Genomic DNA, 24,028 nt, shown 5'->3' on the forward strand with positions numbered 1-24,028 from the left:
ATATTACCTAAATAAAGATTTAACCCCCAGATCACTTGGCAGGTGATATCAGTTAGGTTTTAGCGTCAGTCAGGATCTGCGTCGCCCCAGGCAGCATCAGATTAGTGCCAGCAGTGCTAACACCCACGCACGCACCATACACTTCCCTTAGTAGTATAATGTCTGAATGGATCAATATCTGATCAGATCTATACTAGCGTCCCCAGTAGTTTAGGGTTGCCAAAAAACGCAGTGTTAGCGGGATCAGCCCAGATACCTGCTAGCACCTGCGTTTAGCCCCTCCGCCCAGCCCACAAAGTGCAGTATCAATTGATCACTGCCACTTACAAACCACTAAACACATAACTGCAGCATTCTCAGAGCCAGGCCTGATCCCTGAGAACGCTAACAGTTTTTTTTGGTAGCGTTGGAAGCAGTCGCTGACAAGTGTCTTTTTCCTTTGAGTCTCACTAGTGTACCAGTAAATTTAGAGTCCAAAATGTCAAATCAAAGGTACACTAGTGAAGAAGCTTACACATGTCTGAGCATGACAGATGAGAGTGAAGAGGAACTCACCCATCTGTCAGATTCAGGCTCAGAATACAAACCCGTAGACAGCAACGGCACCCTGACAGATAGCTCTGACGACGAGGTCAGGCGTACCGAACCCCGTTCTTCAGCTGTTAAGGTGCAAGAACGGCAGGGCTCTCGTATGGAGCAGAGAGCCAGTACTAATGCCGCTCATCCTTCTGGTGAACTGGCAAGTACCAGCAGCCTAGTACATCCTGGTCTTAGTCAAACCAGCACTGCAGTATCACGTGGTGATGTGGCGAGTCCCATAAGTGGAGTTCAAGCTGGTGAGGTGGCAAGCACAACTAGTGTCCTGCAGCCACCAAGAAGACAAAGACAGGCCCGTCGAGCACATAGTGCCCTTCCTGCTGCATTTGCCAATCCTAATTGGGAGCCCACCACTTTTTCAGCACCCGTGCTTCCCCCATTCACTGGTCAACCCGGAATTCAGGTGGAAACACTTGATTTTTTTTTTGCCGTTTTATAGATCTATTGTGGACCAAAGCAATTTGTATACTGGTCAATTCATCGCCGGTAATCCCCACTTGACCCTTGCCAGAGATTGGAAACTTATTACGGTCCCTGAATTTAAGACCTTCCTGGGCCTAACCCTCCTCATGGGCATAACTAAAAAAAGTGAGTTGCGGTCATATTGGTCCTATATTCACCATATGCCCGTGTTCTCTGCCTCCATGACCAGGACACCATACGAGCAGATCTTGCGGTTCATGCATTTCAACGACAATGAACTCTGTCGTCCTTAGGGTGACCCTGGATACGATTGGCTCCACAAAATTCGGCCCCTCGTAAACCACTTCAACCAGCAGTTTGCAGTCTTGTTTACTTCCGATCAAGTTGTCTGTGTTGATGAGTCCCTGATTAAGTTTTCTGGCCGCTTGTCATTCAAACAGTATCTTCCTAGCAAGCGTGCCAAATATTGGGTCAAGATGTATAAGCTCTGTGACAGGGCAACAGGCTATACATATAGTTTTATGGTTTACGAGGGAAGAGATAGTTACGTAGAGCTGGAGAACTGCCCAGACTACATAGGGAGAGCTGGTAAGATTATGTGCGACTTGGTGTAGCCCTTAGGGTGTCATGCCTATATCCGCGTAGAAAGCGTGGATATAGACATGACACTCGCTTTTATTGTCCCTCCTGTCCTGACCAACCTGGTCTTTGCATTGGTGACTGTCTCAAACGCTACCACACACTAGTGGAGTATTAGCGTGGGGTACAGCAATACACAGTCCTAGGGCACACTAACACAGGGTCTCGAAAGATGAGATGGCCGTCACACTTTGAGAGACCCTAATCTGGAACTTAACAGTTTATATAAAAGTGTAAAAAAAACAAATAAAACACAAAAACAAAGAAAAAAATGGGTGTGGTTTTATTTTTCCTCTCTATTGTTCTCTCTCTTATGTTCGCTCTCTATTGTCCACTCTATTGTTCGATGTCTATTCTATATCTATTGTTCTCTCTCTATTGTTCCTGTATTATAGAACTGTAATGTTTTATTTTTACTATGTGTTATTGTATTTGCTTTGCAGGTATGGTATGTCTTACTGTTATACTGTAATGTTATTTTGTTTTATTGTTAACCATCATTTGCTTAGCAGGTACGCCATTCAGCTGCAGCAGGGGTTTATTTATTCTGAAAGCAACAGCGTTTTCTCCCATGATATGTAAAGCCATGACTCCAGCGCTGTAGGAGGTGATTTCACCACCACAGTTAAAAAAAAGAGCATATATGCCGAAGCATGGGGGCAGGGGTGGAGGAGCGATTTGCTCCAAAAATTAGGGGCGGATTGCCCCCATGCTTATATGAATATACATTTTTAGGCACAGATTGGGTTAAATTGTATTTGCTTTGCAGGTATGATATGTCTTACTGTTATACTGTAATGTTACTGTGTTATATTGTTAACCATCATTTGCTTAGCAGGTATGCCATTCAGCTGCAGCACTGATTTATGTATCTTGACAGCAACAGCGTTTGTTCTCACAATACATAAATCAGCGACTCCAGCGCTGTAGGAGGTAATTTCACCACAACAGTTAAAAAAAACGTTGCATGTATGCCCATCATTAGAAGTGGGTGGATGAAGGGCGGTATTCTAATGGTGGGCATACCCATTGATCAATCTTTTTTTTGTTCTGCCCACAGGCTGCATGAAAAAAAAAGAACTTTAAAATATATGCCCAACAAGGACCAGCAACGTACTGGTATGTTGCTGGACTTTATGAGTGGTTATACCAGAATGATGCCTGCAGGTTTAGGTATCATCTTGGTATCATTCTTTTCAGCCACCGGTCGGCTTTCATGTAAAAGCAATCCTAGTGGCTAATTAGCCTCTAGACTGTCTTACATGGTTTACTCGGGCTCTCCTGTCCCAACAGGGAACCCGAGAATGCAGCCGGTGATTCCGCCAGCTGATCATAGAGCTGATCGGAGACCAGAATGGTTCCAATCATCTCTATGGCCTAAGAAACCGGAAGCTACGAGCATTTCACAACTTAGGTTTCGCCGGCGCCATTGGGAAATTGGGAAAGCATTTCATCACACTGATCTTGGTGTGGTCAGATACTTTGAGGGCAGAGGAGAGATCTAGGGTCTATTAGACCCCAATTAAAAAAAAAAAAAAGGAGTACCTGTCACTACCAATTGCTATCATAGGGGATATTTACATTTCCTGAGTTAACAAAAATTAAAAAGCAAAAAACAACCCATCACCCCGTGCCCACGCGCAAAGACGAACGCAAGCATCGGTCTGGTGTCATACGTAAACAGCAATTGCACCATGGATGTAAGGTATCACCTCGAAGGTCAGATGGAGGGCAGTAATTTTAGCAGTAGAATATAACAGGTAAAGGCGCAAAAACGTAAGACTATAAGTGACCCAATGAAAAATCTGTAATAAATTTGTGATAAATCCTTAAACAATGCACAATCTGTGTAAGTCTATGTGCAAACGGTAGGAAGGGGTTAAAGGTCCAGAGCAAGCAGGGCTGCCATCATATTAGAACAGAAACCGATTTCCAGGAAGCTGCAGAAAAACAAGGAGAGGCGTCTCTGGGTGCAGACATTTAAAACAAACTTTAATGAACATATAGTGATCAACTCACATTTGAGCAGAGTGTGACAGAATCATTATCCTTACTGCCTGGCCCCATTTGTTTTTGCCTTTATCTTTGCTTATTCTTAGTAACACTAGTTTTTAAATACATCTAGAATTGCTCTCTGCCCATACACATTAGTCTTACAATCCCACCCCGCCGGCCCCTCCCCCCGTTCCATTCACTCTCCTTATATACGGCCCCGTATGGTGTTAACATTATGTCTGTTGAAAAAGGAGCGCGGCTTGCCAGTACATTGCAGCGCGCATGCTCATGAAATGCGGCCACTTCTAGTGATGTCATCCCCTGTAGCCTGCTGTCCCCTGCGCCTCACGCCTCATCCTGAGGTTGTCTTCTGGAGCCGGCCCATCCATCCAGCGGCGGACATCTCATCGATCAGACCATTCTGATGGTGGAAAAGAAGGCTCAGGATCCAGGATAGCCACCCTGACATTACAATCTTGAATCCAAAATGCCTGTCACACTCTGCTCAAATGTGAGTTGATCACCATATGTTCAATAAAGCTTGTTTTAAACGTCTGCATCCAGAGGCGCCTCTCTCCTTGTTTTTCTGCAATTTTAGCAGTAAACCTCCTCTGTAAATCTATAGTGGTAACCTGTAAAGGATTTTAAAGGCTTTTAAAAATCTATGTAGTTTGTCGCCGCTGCACATTTGTGCGCAATTTTAAAGCATGTCATGTTTGGTATACATTAACTCGGCATAAGATCAGCTTTTTTATTTCATCAAACATTTGGGCAATATTGTGTGTTTTAGTGCATTAAAATGAAAAAAAGTTTTTTTTCCCCAAAAAAATTGCGTTTGAAAAATCGCTGCGCAAATACTGTGTGAAAAAAAAAAAAATTGCAACATCCACCATTTTAATCTGTAGAGCCTTTGCTTTAAATAAATATATAATGTTTGGGGGTTCAAAGTAATTTTGTAGCAAAAAAAATATTTTTTCATGTAAACAAAAAGTGTCAGAAAGGGCTTTGTCTTCAAGTGGTTAGAAGAGTGGGTGACATATGACTTAAGCTTCTAATGTTGTGCATAAAATGCCAGGACAGTTCAACCCCCCCCCCCCCCCCCCCCATGACCCCTTTTTGAAAAGTAAACACCCCAAGCTATTTGCTGATAGGCATGTTGAGTCCATGGAATATTTTATATTTTACCACAAGTTTCGGGAAAATTACAAACTTTTTTTTTTTTTTTTACACAAAGTTGTCACTAAATGATATATTGCTCAAACATGCCGTGGTTATTATATGTGGAATTACACACCAAAATACATTCTGCTGCTTCTCCTGAGTACTGGGATGCCACATGTGTGAGACTTTTTGGGAGCCTATCCGTGTACAGGACCCCAAAAACCAATCACCGCCTTCAGGCTTTCTAAGGATGTAAAATGGTGATTTCACTTCCTTACTATCTATTACAGAGGCCCTAAAATGTCAAGATAGCATAAAACCCCACAAATGACCCCATTTTGGAAAGTAGACACCCCAAGGTATTTGCTAAGAGGCATGGTGAGTATTTTGCAGCTTTCATTTGTTTTTGAAAATGAAGAAAGAAAAGAAAAATGTATTTTTATTTTTTTCAATTTTCGAAACTTTGTGACAAAAAGCGAGATCTGTACATGGCTAGGCTCCCAAAAAGTCCCACACATGTGGTATCCCCGTACTCAGGAGAAGCAGCAGAATGTATTTTGGGGTGTAATTTCAGATAGCAATATATCATCTAGTGACAACTTTGTGTAATTTTTTTTTTTTTGTCATTTTTCAATCACTTGTGACAAACAACAAAATATTCGATGGGCTCAACATGACTCTCAGCAATTTCCTTGGGGTGTCTATTTTCCAAAATGCGGTCATTTGGAGGGGGGGGTTGGTGTACTGCCCTGCTATTTTAGCACCTCAAGAAATGAGATGGGCAGTCAAACTAAAAGCTGCGTAAATTCCAGAAAATATAGCCTAGTTTGTAGACGCTACAACTTTTGCGCAAACCAATAAATATACGCTTAACTTTTTTATGTCTTAGAGCCAAAGACATGTGACTGAATAAATTTTGGCCTAAACGTATGACTAAAATTGAGTTTGTTGGATTTTTTATATAACAAAAAGTAGAAAATATTTTTTTTTTCCCAAAATTTTCAGTCTTTTTCGGTTTATAGCGCAAAAAATAAAAATCGCAGAGGTAATCAATCAAATACCATCAAAAGAAAGCTCTATTTGTTGGAAAAAAGGACGCAAATTTTGTTTTGGTACAACATTGCATGACCGCGCAATTACCAGTTAAAGCAGCGCAGTGCCAAATTGTAAAAAGTGCTCTGGTCATTGTGCAGCCAAATCGTCTGGGGCTGAAGTAGTTAAGGAGGGGGACTAGGCAAGGTTGCCCACTGTCCCCTCTTCTTTTTGCATTGGCTATTGAGCCATTGGCCATTGAGATCAGGGCCAATTTACATATTGTAGGCTTTTGCTATGGCACGCTGCAAAAAAAGGTGATGTTATAAGCTGATGATACCCTGCTCGTGTTAGGCGATACTGAGGTTTCCTTGCAGGAGGCCATGACAACCATTACTAAATTTGGTGACTTTTTGGGACTGCGAAAAAAATTACTAGTTACTTATTACTAGTGGATGGGGATGCTTCACAGCCTATAGCTTCTACATGCCCAATACCTATTACTACTTCCTTTAACCACTTGGGAATTCAGGTTACTGCAGGCCAGTGGGATTTCAGCCATTTAAATATTTGCCCTCTGCTTATTGATCAAGATGATACTCGTGCCACAACTTCTTTATTTTCTTCACAATGCCCCAGTGGTTATACCTTTAAAGATTTTTTGAATAGTAAATGCTATCTTCCGCACACTTATTTGGAAAGATAAACCCCCTAGAATCAAATTAGAAAATCTACAAAGGCCCAAAGGTGATGGCGGGTTGGCTTTGCCCAACCCATGGCTGTATTACTTGGAAGCACAGTTGCAACACCTTATTGGCACCTTTAGGGCTAATAAGGAATTAGCGCACCAACCATATAGTTCCTCTCAGGAAGTGATGCTCCACACTATATGTAGAGGACCCTTTCCAATGGCTTTGAAGGCTCAGGCCTTTGCAAAGCCACACAAAAAGTATCCAACATACAGTCTAATTCAAAAGGTGTAGAATAAATCCAAATACTTCCAGAAGGCAGATGGTTATACTGACTACAGCCCAATTAGGCTTAACGACACATATATTGAATTAGCTAAACTGCAATCTGGGGCTAGGTGAAAAGCATCTTTCTGAGATTTGTTAAAAACTTTTTTTTTGCTAGAAAATTAATTAGAACCCCCAACTATATATATATATTTCCTAACACCCTAGAGAATAAAATGGCGGCCGCTGCAATTCTGTCACACCGTATTTGCGCAGCGGTCTTACAAGCGCACTTTTTTGGAAAAAAGACAACAGTAAACTTAGCCCAATTTTTTTTTATATTGTGAAAGATAATGTTACGCCGAGTAAATTGACACCCAACATTTCACACTTCAAAACTGCGCCCGCTCGTGGAGTGGCAAACAACTTTTATCATTAAAAATCTCCATAGGCGACGATTAAAAAAATTCTACAGGTTGCATGTTTTGAGTTACAGAGGAGGTCTAGGGCTAGAATTATTGCTCTCGCTCTAACGATCACGGTGATACCTCACATGTGTGGTTTGAACAGTGTTTTCATATGCGAGAGCTATTCACGTATGTGTTCGCTTCTGCACGCAAACTCGGTGGGATGGGGCGCGTTAAAAGTTTTATTTTATTTTTCTCATTTATTTTACTTTATATTGTTTATTTTTACACAGTTATTTAAAAAAAAAAAAAAAAAAAGTTGTGTCACTTTTATTCCTATTACGTCCTTGCAATAAAAAAAGCATGACAGGAACTCTTAAGTCAAAAAGACCTCAGATCTCATTTACACTAAAATGCAATAGAAGAAAAAAAAATGTGTTTTCTTAAAATGACAAATGTCCCTTTAAGAGCTATGGGCGGAAGCGACGTTTTGACGTTGCTTCCGCCCTGCAATGGTATGGAGATGGGGAGAAGGATCCGATCGCCTCCACCCGGAGAGCAGCACAGAGACCACTTTTATTTGAACCCGGACCGCTCACTGAAGAAGAGGATAGGGTTATGGCAGCTAGCTGCTGCCATCATATCGATATCCCTCTTCAAAGTGCTGACGTATGTCGTCGCGATCCGGTCCAGAAGTCGTTAAGCAAATATTTCAGAATGGGGTGCTTCGGTCTTTCGCGGCTTTGCAGACGGCGTACAATCTACTGTCATCAATGCAGTTTTATTATGTGCAACTTCAGCATTCAGTTACAGCACAGAGTAGGTCCTATGAGTGGCATTTATCCCTGACCCCAGTGTTTAGTCTTATTAGGGATGCTGACTCATCTAAGGGATTTATTTCACAATGCTATGCCATACTATTACAATCCTAATTGATGCAGCATCCCTTGAGATTCTGGGAAAAATGGGAGAGGGATGTAGGCCAGATGGATGGAGAGCAGTGGGAGGAGGCATTTCAGGCAGTAGGCTCATGCTCACTGAATGTATCACAAAGACTTACTAAGCTGTACATACTGTTGCAGATATACTATACCCCTCATAGACTTCAGTTGATGAACTTGCAATCTGAGTCCACATGCACACGTTGTAAATGTGATCATGGAGACCTCATTCATCTCTTATGGTGGTGCCCCAAGTTGCACACTTATTGGGATGAAGTGGTGAATACTGTTAATTCAGTATTTAAAGTTTCCCTACCTCTAGACCAGAGAGCTTGTGTGTTGGGTGTATTGAAAGAATATGATTGGGAAATACATACTAGAGAGGCCATTCACAGAGTTCTATTCCAGGCCCAGAAATTGATTATGATTCACTGGAAATCAGAGAATTCCCCATCGACCAGGGAATGTATTCACAATAATGGGGAGGTGTTACATATGGGGAAGCTTATATACCAAGATAGGGGAAGCGCACTTAAGTTCGAGAGAATATGGGCACCGTGGTTGAATGTTCCGGGGCTAGCCCCGGTGGATCTAATCTTTGATAGAGCACTCGGATGTAATGCTGTCTGAAAATCAATCTATAAGGGTAAATGTACACATCCTACTGGCACTGTCTGGCGTTTCTTATTGCTATACACTTGTATTCTATGGATATTTTGCATTGTACTGCAGTGTAAAGCGAATACTGTCTGTATACCAATCTTTTCCAATGAAAACTTCTTGTTGGATAATAAAAAAAAAAAAAAAAAAAAAAAATCTCACTAAATTCAGCTTTCTGTCCATCTTTCTAACATGTTAATAGAAGCTGAGAAACACCCCATTTTGGCAGCCCAGTGCATTTCATCTGGCAATCAGTAGCAATAAAAAAATAATATATTTATAATATATATATTAATTACAGATCAGACAGTAAACAAAATCAGAAAAACAAGATTAATCTACCTGTAGATATTAGTGTTGCTCAAGTCAAGTGTCTCACTGGTGTAATCACTTAGAATGAATGGAAAAACCGGATATTGCATTAGGTCATTAAAAGAGCGCCCTGCGTGCTTATTTAAATGTGTAAGGTATTCAAAATTGGTTATTTGCCCAGAGCACCAGAGCTGAGTGAGAGCTGTAATATTTCCATACTCCAACAGATTGGGAAGATTATTGGACAAAATTTTCTGGTAAACATCATCTCTCACCTTAAAAAAAAAAACAAAAACAAAAAAAAATTATTTTAATATTTTTAAGCTTATAAAACATATTCAACACTGTAGAATCCATCTCTTATTCTACTACGGAAGCGTACCTATTTATAAAAGTTAAAAAAAACAAAATTACATTTTTTTTCACTGCAAATATTAACTCAAATAGTTCTGTCATGCTATAAAGGTTATCTGGCCAATTGTTTCACTCGTTCCACAATATTTTGAGATAAAAATAAAACAAGTGACATTTTGGAGATAGCAGTGCTAGAAATAGATAGCGTGCCAGAATATAGGATATAGCTTCCACTCAATGTTTTATAGCCAGGAGGAATTATACCACAGAATACATAGAAATACAGTTTAAAAAAAGCCTGACATTATGCAGGTTTAATAAGTAAATACGCGCTTGCCAAATGAAAAACAAATCAGAGATCTGTATGGAACATTGGATAATTTCACAACAAATTATTTTATGGTGTGAAAAATAATGACATTTACTTTGACTACTAGATGGACTTATTTTTTTTTTACTGTTTAGGGTGCTTTTATAGCAAAAACCAAAATAGGTACAATGAACAGCTATGCAGCATTGTTAATTTAAAAACAAAATGCCCACCACTGGTAATGAATTAAAGACTATAAACCAAAAAATTATATGGGCTGCAGAGGTCACAACAATGACTACACTGTGCACCTCAAAAGCATTACGATACAGTGCATCCGGAAAGTATTCACAGCGTTTCACTTTTCACACATCTTGTTATGTTACAGCCTTTTTCCAAAATGGATTAAATTCATTTGTTTCCTCAAAATTCTACAAAATAATACCCCGTAATGACAACCGGAAAAAAAGTTTGTTTGAAATCTTTGCAAATTTATTAAAAATAAAAAACGAAAAAAATCACATGTACGTAAGTATTCACAGCCTTTGCTCAATACTTTGTTGAAGCACCTTTGGCACCAATTACAGTCTTAAGTCTTTTTGAGTATGATGCTACAAGCTTGGCACACCTATTTTTGGCCAGTTTTTCACTTTCTTCTTTGCCTGACCTCTCAAGCTCTATCAGGCTGGATGGTGCGCATCGGTACACAGTAATTTTCAGATCTCTCCAGAAATGTTTTATCGGGTTCAAGTCTAGGCTACTCAGACATTCACAGAGTTCTCGTATAGCCACTCCTTTATTATCTTGGCTGTGCGCTTAGGATCATTGTTATGTTGGAAGATGAACTTTCGCCCCAATCTGAGGTCCAGAAAGCTTTGAAGCAGGTTTTCATCAAGGATGTCTCTGTACATTGCTGCAGTCATCTTTCCCTTGATCCTGACTAATCTCCCATTTCCTGCTGCTGAAAAACATCCCCACAGCATGATGCTGCCACCACCATGCTTCACTGTAGGGATCGTATTGGCCAGGTGATGAGCGGTGTCTGGTTTCCTCCAGACAAGACACTTGGCATTCAGGCCAAAGAGTTTCATCTTTGTTTCATCAGACCATAGAATTTTTTTTCACATGGTCTGAGAGTTCTTCAGGTGCCTTTTAGCAAACTCCAGATGGGCTGTCGTGTCACTCTACCATACAGGCCTGATTGGTGGAGTGCTGCAGAGATGGTTGTTCTTCTGGAAGGTTCTCCTTTCTCCACAGCGAAAAGCTGGCGCTCTGTCAGAGTGACCATCAGGTTCTGGTCACCTCCCCGACTAAGACCTTTCTCTCCCGATTGCTCAGTTTGGCCAGGCGGCCCACTCTAGGAAGAGTCCTGGTGGTTCCAAACTTCTTCCATTTATGGATGATGGAGGCCACCTTGCTCGTTGGGACATTCAATGCTGCAGAAATTTCAGACATAAGCTGGGAATACATATGCGCATGTGACTTTTTTCATTTTTTATAAATTTGCAAAGATTTCAAACAAACTTCTTTCACGTTGTCATCACGGGGTATTGCTTGTAGAGTTTTGAGGAAAATAATGAATTTAACCCATTTTGGAATAAGGCTGTAACATAAAATATGGAAAAAGTGAAGCGCTGTGAATACTTTCCGGATCCACTGTAGGTGTTCGTCTGCTGACCAGGGGATTTCTCCTACTAGGGTGAACGTCTCTTTGGTGCTACTATAAATGACATCAGGCACCTTAATGGAGGCAAGAGGGCCTTCCTCCCAGCCTGCAGAATGACAAGTTATAATGACTCATGACATCGCTGCAAACACAGCCTCTACTATTACACCAATTCTATTAATATTAATTCATTAAGTCAGAAAATAATTTCAATGACCAACAGCAAGCAGGTCCTACTGCTTTGGAAAAGTACTTGCAGCTGTCAGCACCAAAGGAAATACTTACCAGCTTTTTTTTTTTTTTTTTTTTTTATGACTTACTTCAGAAGCACAGCAAAGTACCAGAATAAAAACCTTTTGCTAAGAAAATATGTGCTAATGTTTAAAACAGGCCTTTATTACTGCTACCTGGAACATCACCATGATGTTGCAGTGTTTGCTTTCTGCAATACTTAATAAAAGCCATTAGATGGGTTTGGTCACAAGCCTAAAGGGCATGTGCTTGACATGGATAGGGATACCCAGCTGGAAATATGTTGCTCCCTGGGAAAAAAGAACATTGGCTGCATGCAATGGATAAGAGATTACAGGAGCCATTACTATTTGAGCCAACCAGTCTGAACATATCAGTAGTGGCCTCAGGGGCATTTAGTAGCAGATTTAAACCCAGCAAACTTGCCATATTGTGAATTTCCAGTGATAATGAAGAAGGGGCTGACATCATGTAATAATTTAGCTAAAGTTTAAAAAATGCATTTCTTCATTAGTGCTGCTATGCCTGCTGCTTTGAAATACTGGAATGGTTTGCCATTTGTTTCTTATCTCTTGCAGCATACTTAATATGGGTGTTCCTTCAGGACAGAGCATACTTAATATGGGTGTTCCTTCAGGACAGAACACTCAAAAGAATATGATTTTTTTTTTTTAATAGATAAAAGAAAAATGACAAAATACCACACATAATAATTAAACATACTTTGGTATTGTCGAACGCCACCAACAAAGTTCTTCCATTTGTTAAAAAAATTTCGACAGCATTGTCTCGAAGCTGCCACCAGCGCTTATGAACTTCTTTAATTTCTTCATAAGTCCAGGAGAACGAAGCAGGTTCTGATTCACCAAGCAAAGACTGAAAAAAAAATATAATTCATGACCTTCAGTGAACTTTTCAACAAGAAAACCTAAAATGTGTAATGTGTTATCTAAAATATGGAAACAGATCTACAAAACCATAATTATTATGAGGATGCTAACCCCTTGCTGCTGCCTTCTGTTATTATTTTAAGAGTTCATAATGTCAGTGGAGTTACATGAGCTTCCCGATCATGTGATCGTTGTGATTGGCTGTCATGGTGATCATAAGATCAGAAGCCCATCTTACCAGCACAATACTGTGTGACAGGGAGTGGTCACAGTGCTGGAGGTGCACAATCAAGCATGCTCCCTGTACAATACAGATACATATGCAGCACAGAATAAAGCCTAATACTGCATATGGCCAGTGGCAGGAGGTTGAGAAACAACATTGATAATAAGCTTAGAAAAAGAAAAACATCCACTTTTTTTTTAGCTGCGGGGAGCAAAGAAAAAATACTTGGTACTATCTGGTATGGAGGTGCACGACTCATGCCATGTATCCGCAGTGTGCCAATCAGCAGGCACCAGCATTGTCACATGAGAAAAATCTATCTATCTAAGCCCCATGTAAGCCATGACTTAAGTGATGCACAACTCCCATAGGGTTGCTACTTCTGCTTCCAGTAGCTTAACAAAGTGACAAGGGAATGATGGAAACTTAAAAGCGTGCTCCTGAGGAAGTGGAATTAACATGTACCTGTTGTGTTGCTCTGAACCAGAAGGCACTTAAAACCACACTCCTTTTGTTAAAGATTAACTCCAAGCACAAGAACTTGAATTCAAATATATTTCTTAATAGCCACAAAGGATATATTCATCTATAAAGGATAAGGATCTATAAAGGATAAGGATCTATAAAGGATAAGGATCTATAAAGGATAAGTTAAAATCCACTTTGTGTTCACCAAATGCTTATGCAAATACAGATGATACCTTGTAAAATTAGCAGTGACATCAGCCTATGCAGAGGGCAGATCTGTGGGTGGGGCCCAACAGATCTACCCACAAGCAGCTGCCTGTAGAAAACCATAATAGGGGTGGCTTGGTCATGGCTGAGTAAAGACGCTCACTGCTAGAGCTCCCGACCTGCCAAAAACGGCTGAAATGCCCATATAACTACACACTTCACACTGCCATGACATACCGCAAACGTATGAAGACCGAGGGAACACCGAAAGCTACCTCAACGGCCCCGATTAGCCGATTCTTCCAGGACAGAACACATTCTATGGCCTCCCCGGAGGGGACACGTGGCAGACGGGAGCCCGCAAATTTACCTTCCCCGTCCATGGCAGCTTCACAGTGCCCCGTGCCTAGCTCGCTGGAGGGGCTACCATCGGTACTGAACCCATCACCCAGCGCTCCGGGCACTTCGGGAACCCCCACACAGTTGCCCCAAATTGATGCCGACATCAGGGCCCTGCTGCGTACACTACCCACGAAAGCGGACATGGAGGCTCTGGTCATGAGGGTGGAGGAACAGCACTGTCGCAACTTTCAAGAGCTTCGCTCCGAGATTCATGGGCTAGATGACAGACTGAGCAGAGCGGTATCGGAAATAAGCGCCCTGGAGCTCCAGGTTGCTCATCGGGAGAGGGAACACACAGCATTCCAGGATCATCTGGTGGGAGTCCAGCTCCATGCAGAGCCTCAACAATTTGCGTATACAGGGGCTACCCGAGGCGACTGGCCCTGAGAACCTTCAGGCTGCTATCCTGGACACTGATGCCCCCGCTAGCCTGGAGTTCAATCGGGTGCACAGGGCGCTGGGACCTAAGCCCCCAGAATATGACCGACCTCGAGATGTGATCTGCCGTCTACATCGGTACACTCAGAAAGACCAAATCATCCGTGCTGCATGGTCTAAGGGCCAGATAGACTTTGATGGCATTGCAAGACGTGCCATGTTAAAACATCTGCTGGAGCCGCTACACCGCGCAGCCCTGCCATACCGCTGGGGATTTACGCTGCCATCTGATCGTCAGCAGAAACAGTGCATCATTCACCCTAAGACGTCACTCGGATCTTCCGGACCTGTTCGCCTCTCTACATATATAGCCTATACCTCTCCCAGACTGGCTGGGCCCACTACCTACCAGGGACTCCAGGCTATACTCCTCGGGCACCCAGACCAGGCTTACCCCGCCGCTCCGCCAGACGTAGGAGAGGAGATCAGACGCCGGCAAGGGTGCAGGATCCTGAAATGTGAAGCCCTGGCAGCGACGAACGTAAGTGAAACTTGTCTTGGGCTGCACAGGGCTGGTCTGAGACATGGCTCATGGACATATCCTGCCTTTGACACTTTATTACGGGGGGAGGCCTGGTGACCCCACATCCCGAGCCTCTGGGATCCCCCTTACCCCTGCTAGGCATGTACTCCAACCCTCGCTCTCTGGAGTTGAGGGTGCACCCTCCCCCTCCCTGTTTCCTTTAGAGACTCCAATGCCCATCCACCACGGTAAGCAACTATAGACAGTGTCAAGAACTATACGCAAACCCCTCCAGCATTGAACATTTTTCATTCCAGATGTGGGGAGTACAATGTGATCTGATGGGAAATGCTTACTTAAGGCTTAAGGGGGGGAGGTGGGTAGGGGCGGGATACTTTGCTCGGCTTCAGGGGCTTGCTGTGCTGGGCCGGTGGGAGTGATGGGTAAGGGAATATTCATGTAATACATATACTACACTATGGGAGATGCTCGCTAAGCTGCCAATGACCCTCTAACACAGGAGACTAGATTTCCCTGTGAAGTTTACAGGATTCCTCCCTCCCACTAGGTTTTCCTGTGCCCTCCGGGCTTTCTCCCATCTGCCCTCCAGGCCTCTCTCCCTCCTTCCACCCCCCTTTCACCCCCTACCCTTCTTCTCCCTTCCCCCCTCTCCTGCCCCCCCAAGCCCTCTTTCCTCTCTCTCCATCTCTCCCCTCATTCCACCGCCCCCTTCCTCCTTCTCACCTACCCCCCCCTCTCTCTTTGCTGCCCTCTATCCCTACCCCCTTGCTTTCTTTCCATCCCATGAGTGCGGCCTGGCTGTGTCAGCCTATATACAAGACAGCTCTTGTCTCCGATTGGCCCGCGAATCGCAGGATTACATTCCAGGGCCATGTCCGACAGGGTGCATCGCTTCATGTCTATCTTTGTTGCTCTTTCTAGTTCATTTTTTTTTAATTCTGTTTGGATTCTACTACTTACTTTTTTAGGTTTTTTTATTATTTGTTGCACTAAAGGTTATACGTGAAAATAAAAGGTAAACCCAGGTCCAGCTGCCTCCTCCTGCTAGCCAGGACATGGCTTGTGGGACACGTCAAGCTGATTGTTTAGCCATCCATGTGTAGGTTATTGGTATTGGCTTCCCTTGGCATTTCTGCTACTCAAGAATTCTGTTTTATGTCTGCAAACAATGCGGGTAGGGATAGGGAGTTTCTGTCCCCTGCTGTACACAACCACTTCCCCCACATAGGGTGGCACCCGTTAAGGGGCTCCATATTTGGAGTCACTGGGGTGCATTGAGACCCCAGTGACTCCACTGTTTGTTTTTGTCTTTGTTCTTTCTTGATCTTCTTCTCACCTCTCCTCCCCGCCTTTTTTTTTATTGACTCTTATTGACCTCATGCCTCCGCCAGCTCCCACCATGACCATGGGTAAAAAAAAGAGTCCGTTTGTTCGGTCTCTATTAATGTGAAGGGGCTGAACAACCCGGAGAAGCGCGCCATAGTGATGGCCAACCTGAAACATATGAAAGCTCACATTTGTTTTCTCTGGGAGACGCATTTTTCGTGCCGATGAAATACCAGGTCTCCGGAACCGATTTTTCCCGATGGCATACCATGGTTGCTCATCAGATTCCAAGTCTACGGGGTGTGTGTTCTGATCCGGAGTACAGCTCTGTGATTGGAGAATGTTAAGTTGAGTGATAAGGAGGGCAGGGCTCTGTTAGTAAAGGGAACACTAGGGGGGCTCTTTGGTCACTCTAGTGAACTTATACCTCCCAAATACAAACCAGATCAATTTCCTGGACCCAATTTTGACCAAACTTGGGGAGTTTGCTGAAAGGGCAGTGATCCTGGGAGGCAACATTATTTTGTCATGGACCCGGCCCTGGACTCTTCCAGGAAAGCCTTTCAGCTCTCTTATGCGGTGTTGAAACACCTAAAGAGAAGCTTTTATGCCTTCCACCTTGCGGATGTGTGGCGGGTTCTACACCCGAACCATAGAGACTACACATTCTACTCACACCCTCATGACACTTACACCCAAATTGATCTTTTTATGATGCCTCAATCCCTCTTCTCCAGGGTCACTTCGGCCTCTATTGGCTCCATAACGTTCTCAGACCACGTGCCGATTCTTGTAGACATTGACCTCTTAGAACCCACTCCCAAACAGTGGATGTGGAAGATTAACAATTCTTTGATCCAATTACCCGAGGTCGCCGAGGAGGTATCTAGGGAACTACGGCAGTTTTTTCCAATAACGTAAACCCAGAGGTAGCCCCAACAATGGTATGGGAGGCGCACAAAGGCTACATGAGGGGGCTCTTGATAAAAGTAGGATCCCGAATTAAGAAAGCCAGAGGGCAACAGATTATCACACTGTTGGACAAAATCTGGTCTTTAGAGGCAGTACATAAAAAAAAAAAAATCACTAGCCACCCGGGCTCTTGCAGAACCAACTGTGAACTCTGGCTCTGTATAGGGGGAAAGCGGTGATTGCCAAATGCAGAAAAACGTTCTACATGCACAGTAACAAGTGTGGGAGACTGCTGGCGCAGGCTCTAAGAGCCCAGCAAGCCCAAACGTTTATCCCTGAACTTCTCACTGAAACTCACAATAAGGTCCATACTACAGAGGACATAGAAGACCAGTTTCAAAGGTATTATACCTCTCTATATAACCTCTCACGCCCAACTTCCGAAGGGGTGACACCGACCGAACAGAGTAACATAAAAGACTACCTTCAAAGATCGGGACTCCCCCATCTCTCAGATGAGGAACTAGCCGAACTAGAGAAAGCCATCTCGGCTGATGAGGTGGCTCTGGCGATGGTGTGCATGCAACTGGGAAAAGCCCTGGGTCCAGATGGATATTCTCTTCTATACTACAGGACCTTCGGGGAGCTTCTGACCCCACATTTTCTCTCTGCATATAATGCTGGGGGGGAAGGGACGGCCCTCCCAGGAGACACTCTGCGTGCACACATTGCGGTGATCCTGAAGGAGGGTAAAGACCCTCTACTTTGCCAAAACTACCGGCCGATCTCCCTATTAAACGTGGATCTTAAAATATTCACCAAAATTCTCTCCACACAGCTGATGGATCTGATTCCACAATTGATTCACCCCGACCAAGTGGGATTTGTCCCCACGAAGGAGACAATACAACCAAGGCGATCAATCTGATTCATGCAGTGCGGACACGGAAGACTCCGATGATGTTCCTGTCAACGGACGCTGAAAAAGCGTTTGACAGGGTGAGTTGGCCCTTTCTGTTTGAGACCCTTCGATGCATAGGTCGAAGGGAACGAATGATGAACTGGGTCCAAGCTATTTATTCTTGCCCATCAGCACAGGTTAAAGTTAATGGCTACCTATCATCACCATTTCAGATAACGAATGGGACAAGACAGGGGTGCTCCTTATCGCCCCTGACATTTATTTTGACCCTCGAACCCTTTGAGACTTCTCAGGGAAAACCTGAATATCTCGGGTCTACGATTAGATGCCCTTTCCCCAAAACTTGCGGCATTTGCAGAGGACCTGCTATTCTTCTTGACCAATCTACTGGTGTCTATCCCAAACTTGCTTGCGAAACTGAAGACATACGAAGAGCTGTCGCTCTTCTGCATTAATTATCAGAAATCAGAGGCGCTGGAGGTCGTCCTGCCGCCCTCCTTAGCTGCACTGATCAGGGTGGATTCCCCCTTCAAATGGGCTTCGTCTCACATCAAGTACTTAGGCATTCTTCTGCCCAGTAGGGTCGAGGAGATCTTTCCCCTCAACCCCCCCCCCTCTTGACAGCCATAAAAAAACTCCAGAAGACCTCCAGAACTGGGAGAATGGTCTGTTCTCCTGGTTCGGGCGATGTGGCATAGTGAAAATGAACATCATGCCTCAGCTGTTGTACCACTTCCAGGCACTCCCTCTACGGATTCCTGCCTCTTTCCTCAAAGTGGTGAATAGAACTTTTGTCACGTTTGTCTGGGCCCAAACCCCCCCCCCCCGACTAGCTCAGACCATCCTTCGACTCCCCAAGTTGAGGGGAGGTATCGACCTTGCCGGATTCTAATCTCTATCTGACGGCATGCCACCTGAAATTCTAGACTGGTGTCGGCATGAAGCTCTAAAGCAATGGGTGCAAAGAGAGCACACTCTAATGGAGACCCGGTTGGAGTCTCTGCCCTGCTGCCAAAAGCCCCTGCCAAACCAGATAATGAACCATCCTACGGTGGGACAAACATTGATAACCCGTAAGGCCTTCCGCGACTTCTCGATTGCACCGCTCCCTTCTCCGCTCACTCCCATTGTTGGCAACCTGGCCTTTAATCCAGGACTTTAGATTCCTTGAGTTGGTAGCGGTCAAAAGATCACAAGCACGACACTTTGTCAATGGCCAGTGGAAGAACAGGCAACAAATCAAAGATGATCCAGCCCTAACGGGGCTATTGTTCTGGCAAAAAATACAATTAGCCCATTTTATTGGCTCCTTGCCCTCCCCGGCGGCTTTTAGGAAGCAATTAACTTCCTTTGAACTGTTGAGCCTGGAGCAATCCCCACTGAGACACACTATCTCCCTGACCTATCAACTAATAGCTCAACCTCCAGACTTTAGACCTCCCTATATTACCATATGTAACCAAGTGTAGCGCTAAAAAATGAGAAAGAGAATATTGCAATAAAGTCCAAAACTGAATGTGCAGGTACAATGAACATACATTTTGCAATGGTGATAAATTCCAAAACATATACTCGTGAGAGATTTCTGTATGTAATCCAACATGTGCTGACAAACACTTGTGCGAAACCGCCACCTAGGATGACTGGAGGCTTACCAGAAAGTTGGGACCCACCTAGCATACGCTATATGGGTCAAACAGGCTTGGATTGCTCACTGGCAATGAAGGCAGGGAACCAAGGGCTGGTGAATGGTGAAGTTGTAACGTTGCTATCCCAAAGAGGTCTTCTTCATATGGAAGCTCGGACACCAACGGACATTACCCACATGTAATGAAGAAGGGGCTCATAGCGTAATTCCGTAAACCATAAAAAATTTATTAAAAGGAAAAACACTTACATTTCAGAATAAAAAGCGCTTGCAAGTAAAATGGCGGCAGTGGAGTCCTCCCGACGCGTTTTGTCATACAAGACTTCGTCTGGGGTACTTGCCCACTGCAGCCAGACTCCTTTATATAGGGACAAGGACCCCTCTGATGAGAATCCAGCTTCCAGGCTTGTTTGCATTGGCACTTCCGGGGTCATCCAAAATGGCGGACCCGAGTGCTTTCCAAGCCTCTCTTTCATGTAATTCAATTCCCATAGGTCTAATGGTGTCACGTGTTTCAAGAGAAGACGTGGTGCTGAGTGCCTTCCAAGCCTCTCTTTCACATGATTCCATTCCCATAGGTCTAATGGTGTCATGTGCTTCAGGAGGAGACATGATGCTGAATGCCTTCCAAACCTCTCTTTCAAATAATTCCATTCCCATAGGTCTAATGGTGTCATGTGCTTCAGGAGGAGACATGATGCAGAGTCCATTCCCATAGGTCTAATGGTGTCATGTGCTTCAGGAGGAGACATGATGCTGAGTGCCTTCCAAGCCTCTCTTTCAAATGATTCCATTCCCATAGGTCTAATGGTGTCATGTGCTTCAGGAGACATGATGCTGAGTGCCTTCCAAGCCTCTCTTTCAAATGATTCCATTCCCATAGGTCTAATGGTGTCATGTGCTTCAGGAGGAGACATGATGCAGAGTCCCGGCGTCCAGAACCTCCCACTTCCACTTGTTACTACCCCTTATGACCTCTTAGTGGGTGTATGGAGGGGGAGGCCGTGACTCTGCGTCACCACATCAGTGACATCCCCCCTAACGTATATTACGATAAAAAACCACGCTCGCGCATGCGCGCGGCGTAGTTCAGCGCGGTGACATCAATGAAGGACGAGGCCGCAACTGTGCGTCTCAACCTCAATCACATCCCCCATAGTCTAATAGAGACCGCGCTCGCGCATGCGCGCGGCGTGGTCCAGCGCGGTGACGTCATCAAAAAACGACGCATGCGTACATCACCTCCGGTCTCTGTTCGATCACACCAGGAAGTTACCTGCAGAGAGGGGAAAAGGGCCGGAAATTATGTTGTAATCCCCAGACCGGCCTTCAAAGTGTACGCAATGAGTGTGCATTAATGGGTGACCTAAACACGATCAGGACTTCATTCAAAGATGATAGATGAGTCCATGAAAACGAAAAAATGAAAAAAATATGAAGAAGATGGATTCTCAGCAGGAGAGAGAAGAGATGGACAATTAATTATTCCATCTCTTGACTCACTCTATGTCCCCATATAGCTCATATTGTATTACTTCAAAAAAGACAATACTTTAATAATAACTACCCAATTGTCAAAATAAAGTAAATATAATCATAATAATAATAAAATAATGTGTAACAGATGGAAAGGCACATGCATGTAAAAAGTATCAGACATAATATACACCCTAGGTATTAGTACTCCTAAACGGAAGTTGATGTTTCTTATCTCATGATAAATCTGTCAAGACTCGTTTATAAAGGCATTAACATCTACTTCCACGTTCATGCCTTGAGAAAAAAAGGTCTGTAGTTCATACGCCCAGAAAATTTCAAGGCGAGAGACCCCTCTGATTTTGGCCCCCCCCCTCCACGGCGGGACGTATTTGTCTATAATGACAAATTGTGAACCAGTGGGGTTACTATTATGATATTGCTTGTAATGTCTGGGTACCGTATGCTTAGAGTCCCTGCCTTTGATTAGAGCAATATGTTCCCCTACCCTTGTTGTAAACGTTCTGGTGGTACGACCAATGTATTGTCTACGACAAGGGCATGTGATAAGATATACTATGTATTTGGTACTACACGTGCAAAAAGATTTCACTGTATATCTTTTCCCCGTGACTGTGGATGTGAATTCTGTGACTTTACGTCCTTCCAGAATATTGTGCAAACATACCACACATTTTCTACACGGGTAAAAGCCTGTCATGTTATGGAAAAAAGAAGCTTTATAACATTGGGGGCTATCTGACCCTGTAAAGATGGTGCTCCCCTAAATATAATCTTGGCCTCTTCTGGCAATGACCCGCCCAGAATGTTATCATGTCTCAAGACATCCCAGTGTTTTTTTACAATGCTTTTAATTTGTTTGTGCTGGGTTGAGAAAGATGTTATCATTGCCCATTTAAACTTTTCATCCGGTTCTTTTTTTGGCTTTACCTCGAGTAAAGTTTTCCTTTCAATATTCATGGCTCTCTGGATCTCAAAATCCAGGTTGGCGTTGTCATACCCTTTGTCTATAAATTTTTGTTTAAGGACACCTGCTTGTGTGATAAATAATTCCGTGTCCGTGCAGTTCCTACGGAGCCTGAGAAATTGGCTGCGAGGAACAGCACTTAACCAGGATCTATGATGGCAACTGGTGGTGGGAATAAAACCATTACGGTCAGTGGGCTTAAAGTAGGTGTTAAATTTAAATTTTCTGTCTACTATTTCTATCTCCAAGTCCAGGAAATGTATCTTGGTCCTGCTGGCCTCATATGAAAGGGAGATGCCCCTGTCATTAGAATTCAGACACTCGAAAAATTGTTCGAGTGTCTCAAAAGAGCCATTCCACAGGAGGAGGATGTCGTCTATGTACCTAGCCCACAGAACCAACGAAGTGGTCCCGTGGGCATAGACGACATCCTCCTCCCACTTGGCCATAAACAAGTTCGCAAGGCTAGGTGCGAACTTGGCACCCATTGCCACTCCCCGTTGTTGCAGGTAGTAGTTCTGGTTAAACCAGAAGTAGTTATGTCTGGTTGCGAAGTCCAACAATTCGATTATATAATCACGTTGAAAAGTTGCAAGGGACTGTTCACGATGGAGAAAATGTTTGACTGCATCTATACCCTTCTCATGGGCTATACACGTGTACAAGGATGCCACGTCAGCAGTGGCCATAATGAATCCTTCCTGTATATTGACCTCCTCTAGGAGTCTAATAGTGGAACCGGTGTCTTTAAGGTAGGAGGGTGTACGTTTCACTAGCGGTTGAAGGTAAAAGTCGATGTACTTCCCAATTCTTGCTGTAATGGAATTGATAACACTGACAATAGGTCTACCGGGTGGACATGTAGGGTTTTTATGTATTTTGGGTAAATAGTATATGGTAGGGATCCTGGGAACTGTGGGGACCAGAAATGCCCTTTCTTTTTTATTCAAAATCTTTAAATCATAACCCTTGGTAATAAGCTGTTGAAGTTGTTTTTTGTATGCATTGGTGGGGTTATTGGGGAGTGTTTGATAAGTACCAGGTTCATTCAAAATTCTAAACATCTCCTCCTCATATTGGCTCTTATCCAGAACCACTATGCTCCCTCCTTTGTCCGCGGGACGGACAACCAAATTTTTTTGTGCGCATAATGATTCCAATCCCTCTTTCGACAATGGAGAGTTTCGAATACGCTTAACAGGCAGTTTGGATAAATCACTGAGAACGAGATCCCTGAACATTTTTACTGCCGGTGCGGTGGGTACAGGAGGGGAGAAAAGAGAAGGATTCGATAGTCCTGAATGTACCGTTCCAGATGTGGCAGCCGGAAAATCTGTACGTACAGGGTTAGAAATCAAGTACCTTTGAATGTTGATTTTTCGTATGTACTTATGCACATCGATAAATGTGTGAAATTTATCTAGTTTTTTCATTGGGGCGAATTTGAGGCCTTTGTCAAGTACAGATAATTCAGCTTTCGTTAGGATGTGAGAACTTAGATTATTTCTTTAATCTAAGTTCTCACATCCTAACGAAAGCTGAATTATCTGTACTTGACAAAGGCCTCAAATTCGCCCCAATGAAAAAACTAGATAAATTTCACACATTTATCGATGTGCATAAGTACATACGAAAAATCAACATTCAAAGGTACTTGATTTCTAACCCTGTACGTACAGATTTTCCGGCTGCCACATCTGGAACGGTACATTCAGGACTATCAACTCCTTCTCTTTTCTCCCCTCCTGTACCCACCGCACCGGCAGTAAAAATGTTCAGGGATCTCGTTCTCAGTGATTTATCCAAACTGCCTGTTAAGCGTATTCGAAACTCTCCATTGTCGAAAGAGGGATTGGAATCATTATGTGCACAAAAAAATTTGGTTGTCCGTCCCGCGGACAAAGGAGGGAGCATAGTGGTTCTGGATAAGAGCCAA

At 43.5% G+C, this 24,028-nt stretch overlaps 1 protein-coding gene across 2 annotated transcripts in view; it reads right to left on the reverse strand.

The window, feature by feature from the left end:
- The window catches only part of LYST (lysosomal trafficking regulator), a 556,505-nt gene that overhangs the window by 99,180 nt on the left and 433,297 nt on the right, over window positions 1–24,028 (reverse strand). For both annotated transcript variants that reach the window (XM_073627506.1, XM_073627507.1), the window contains 2 exons: window positions 12,429–12,581; window positions 9,154–9,398 (listed from right to left, as the gene is read on the reverse strand). In XM_073627506.1, the coding sequence (XP_073483607.1) occupies window positions 9,154–9,398; window positions 12,429–12,581 (398 nt within the window). The remainder of the gene's footprint in view (window positions 1–9,153; window positions 9,399–12,428; window positions 12,582–24,028) is intronic.

The sequence above is a fragment of the Aquarana catesbeiana genome, linkage group LG04, assembly GCF_042186555.1.
Source record: "Aquarana catesbeiana isolate 2022-GZ linkage group LG04, ASM4218655v1, whole genome shotgun sequence".
Taxonomy (NCBI): Eukaryota; Metazoa; Chordata; class Amphibia; order Anura; family Ranidae; genus Aquarana; species Aquarana catesbeiana.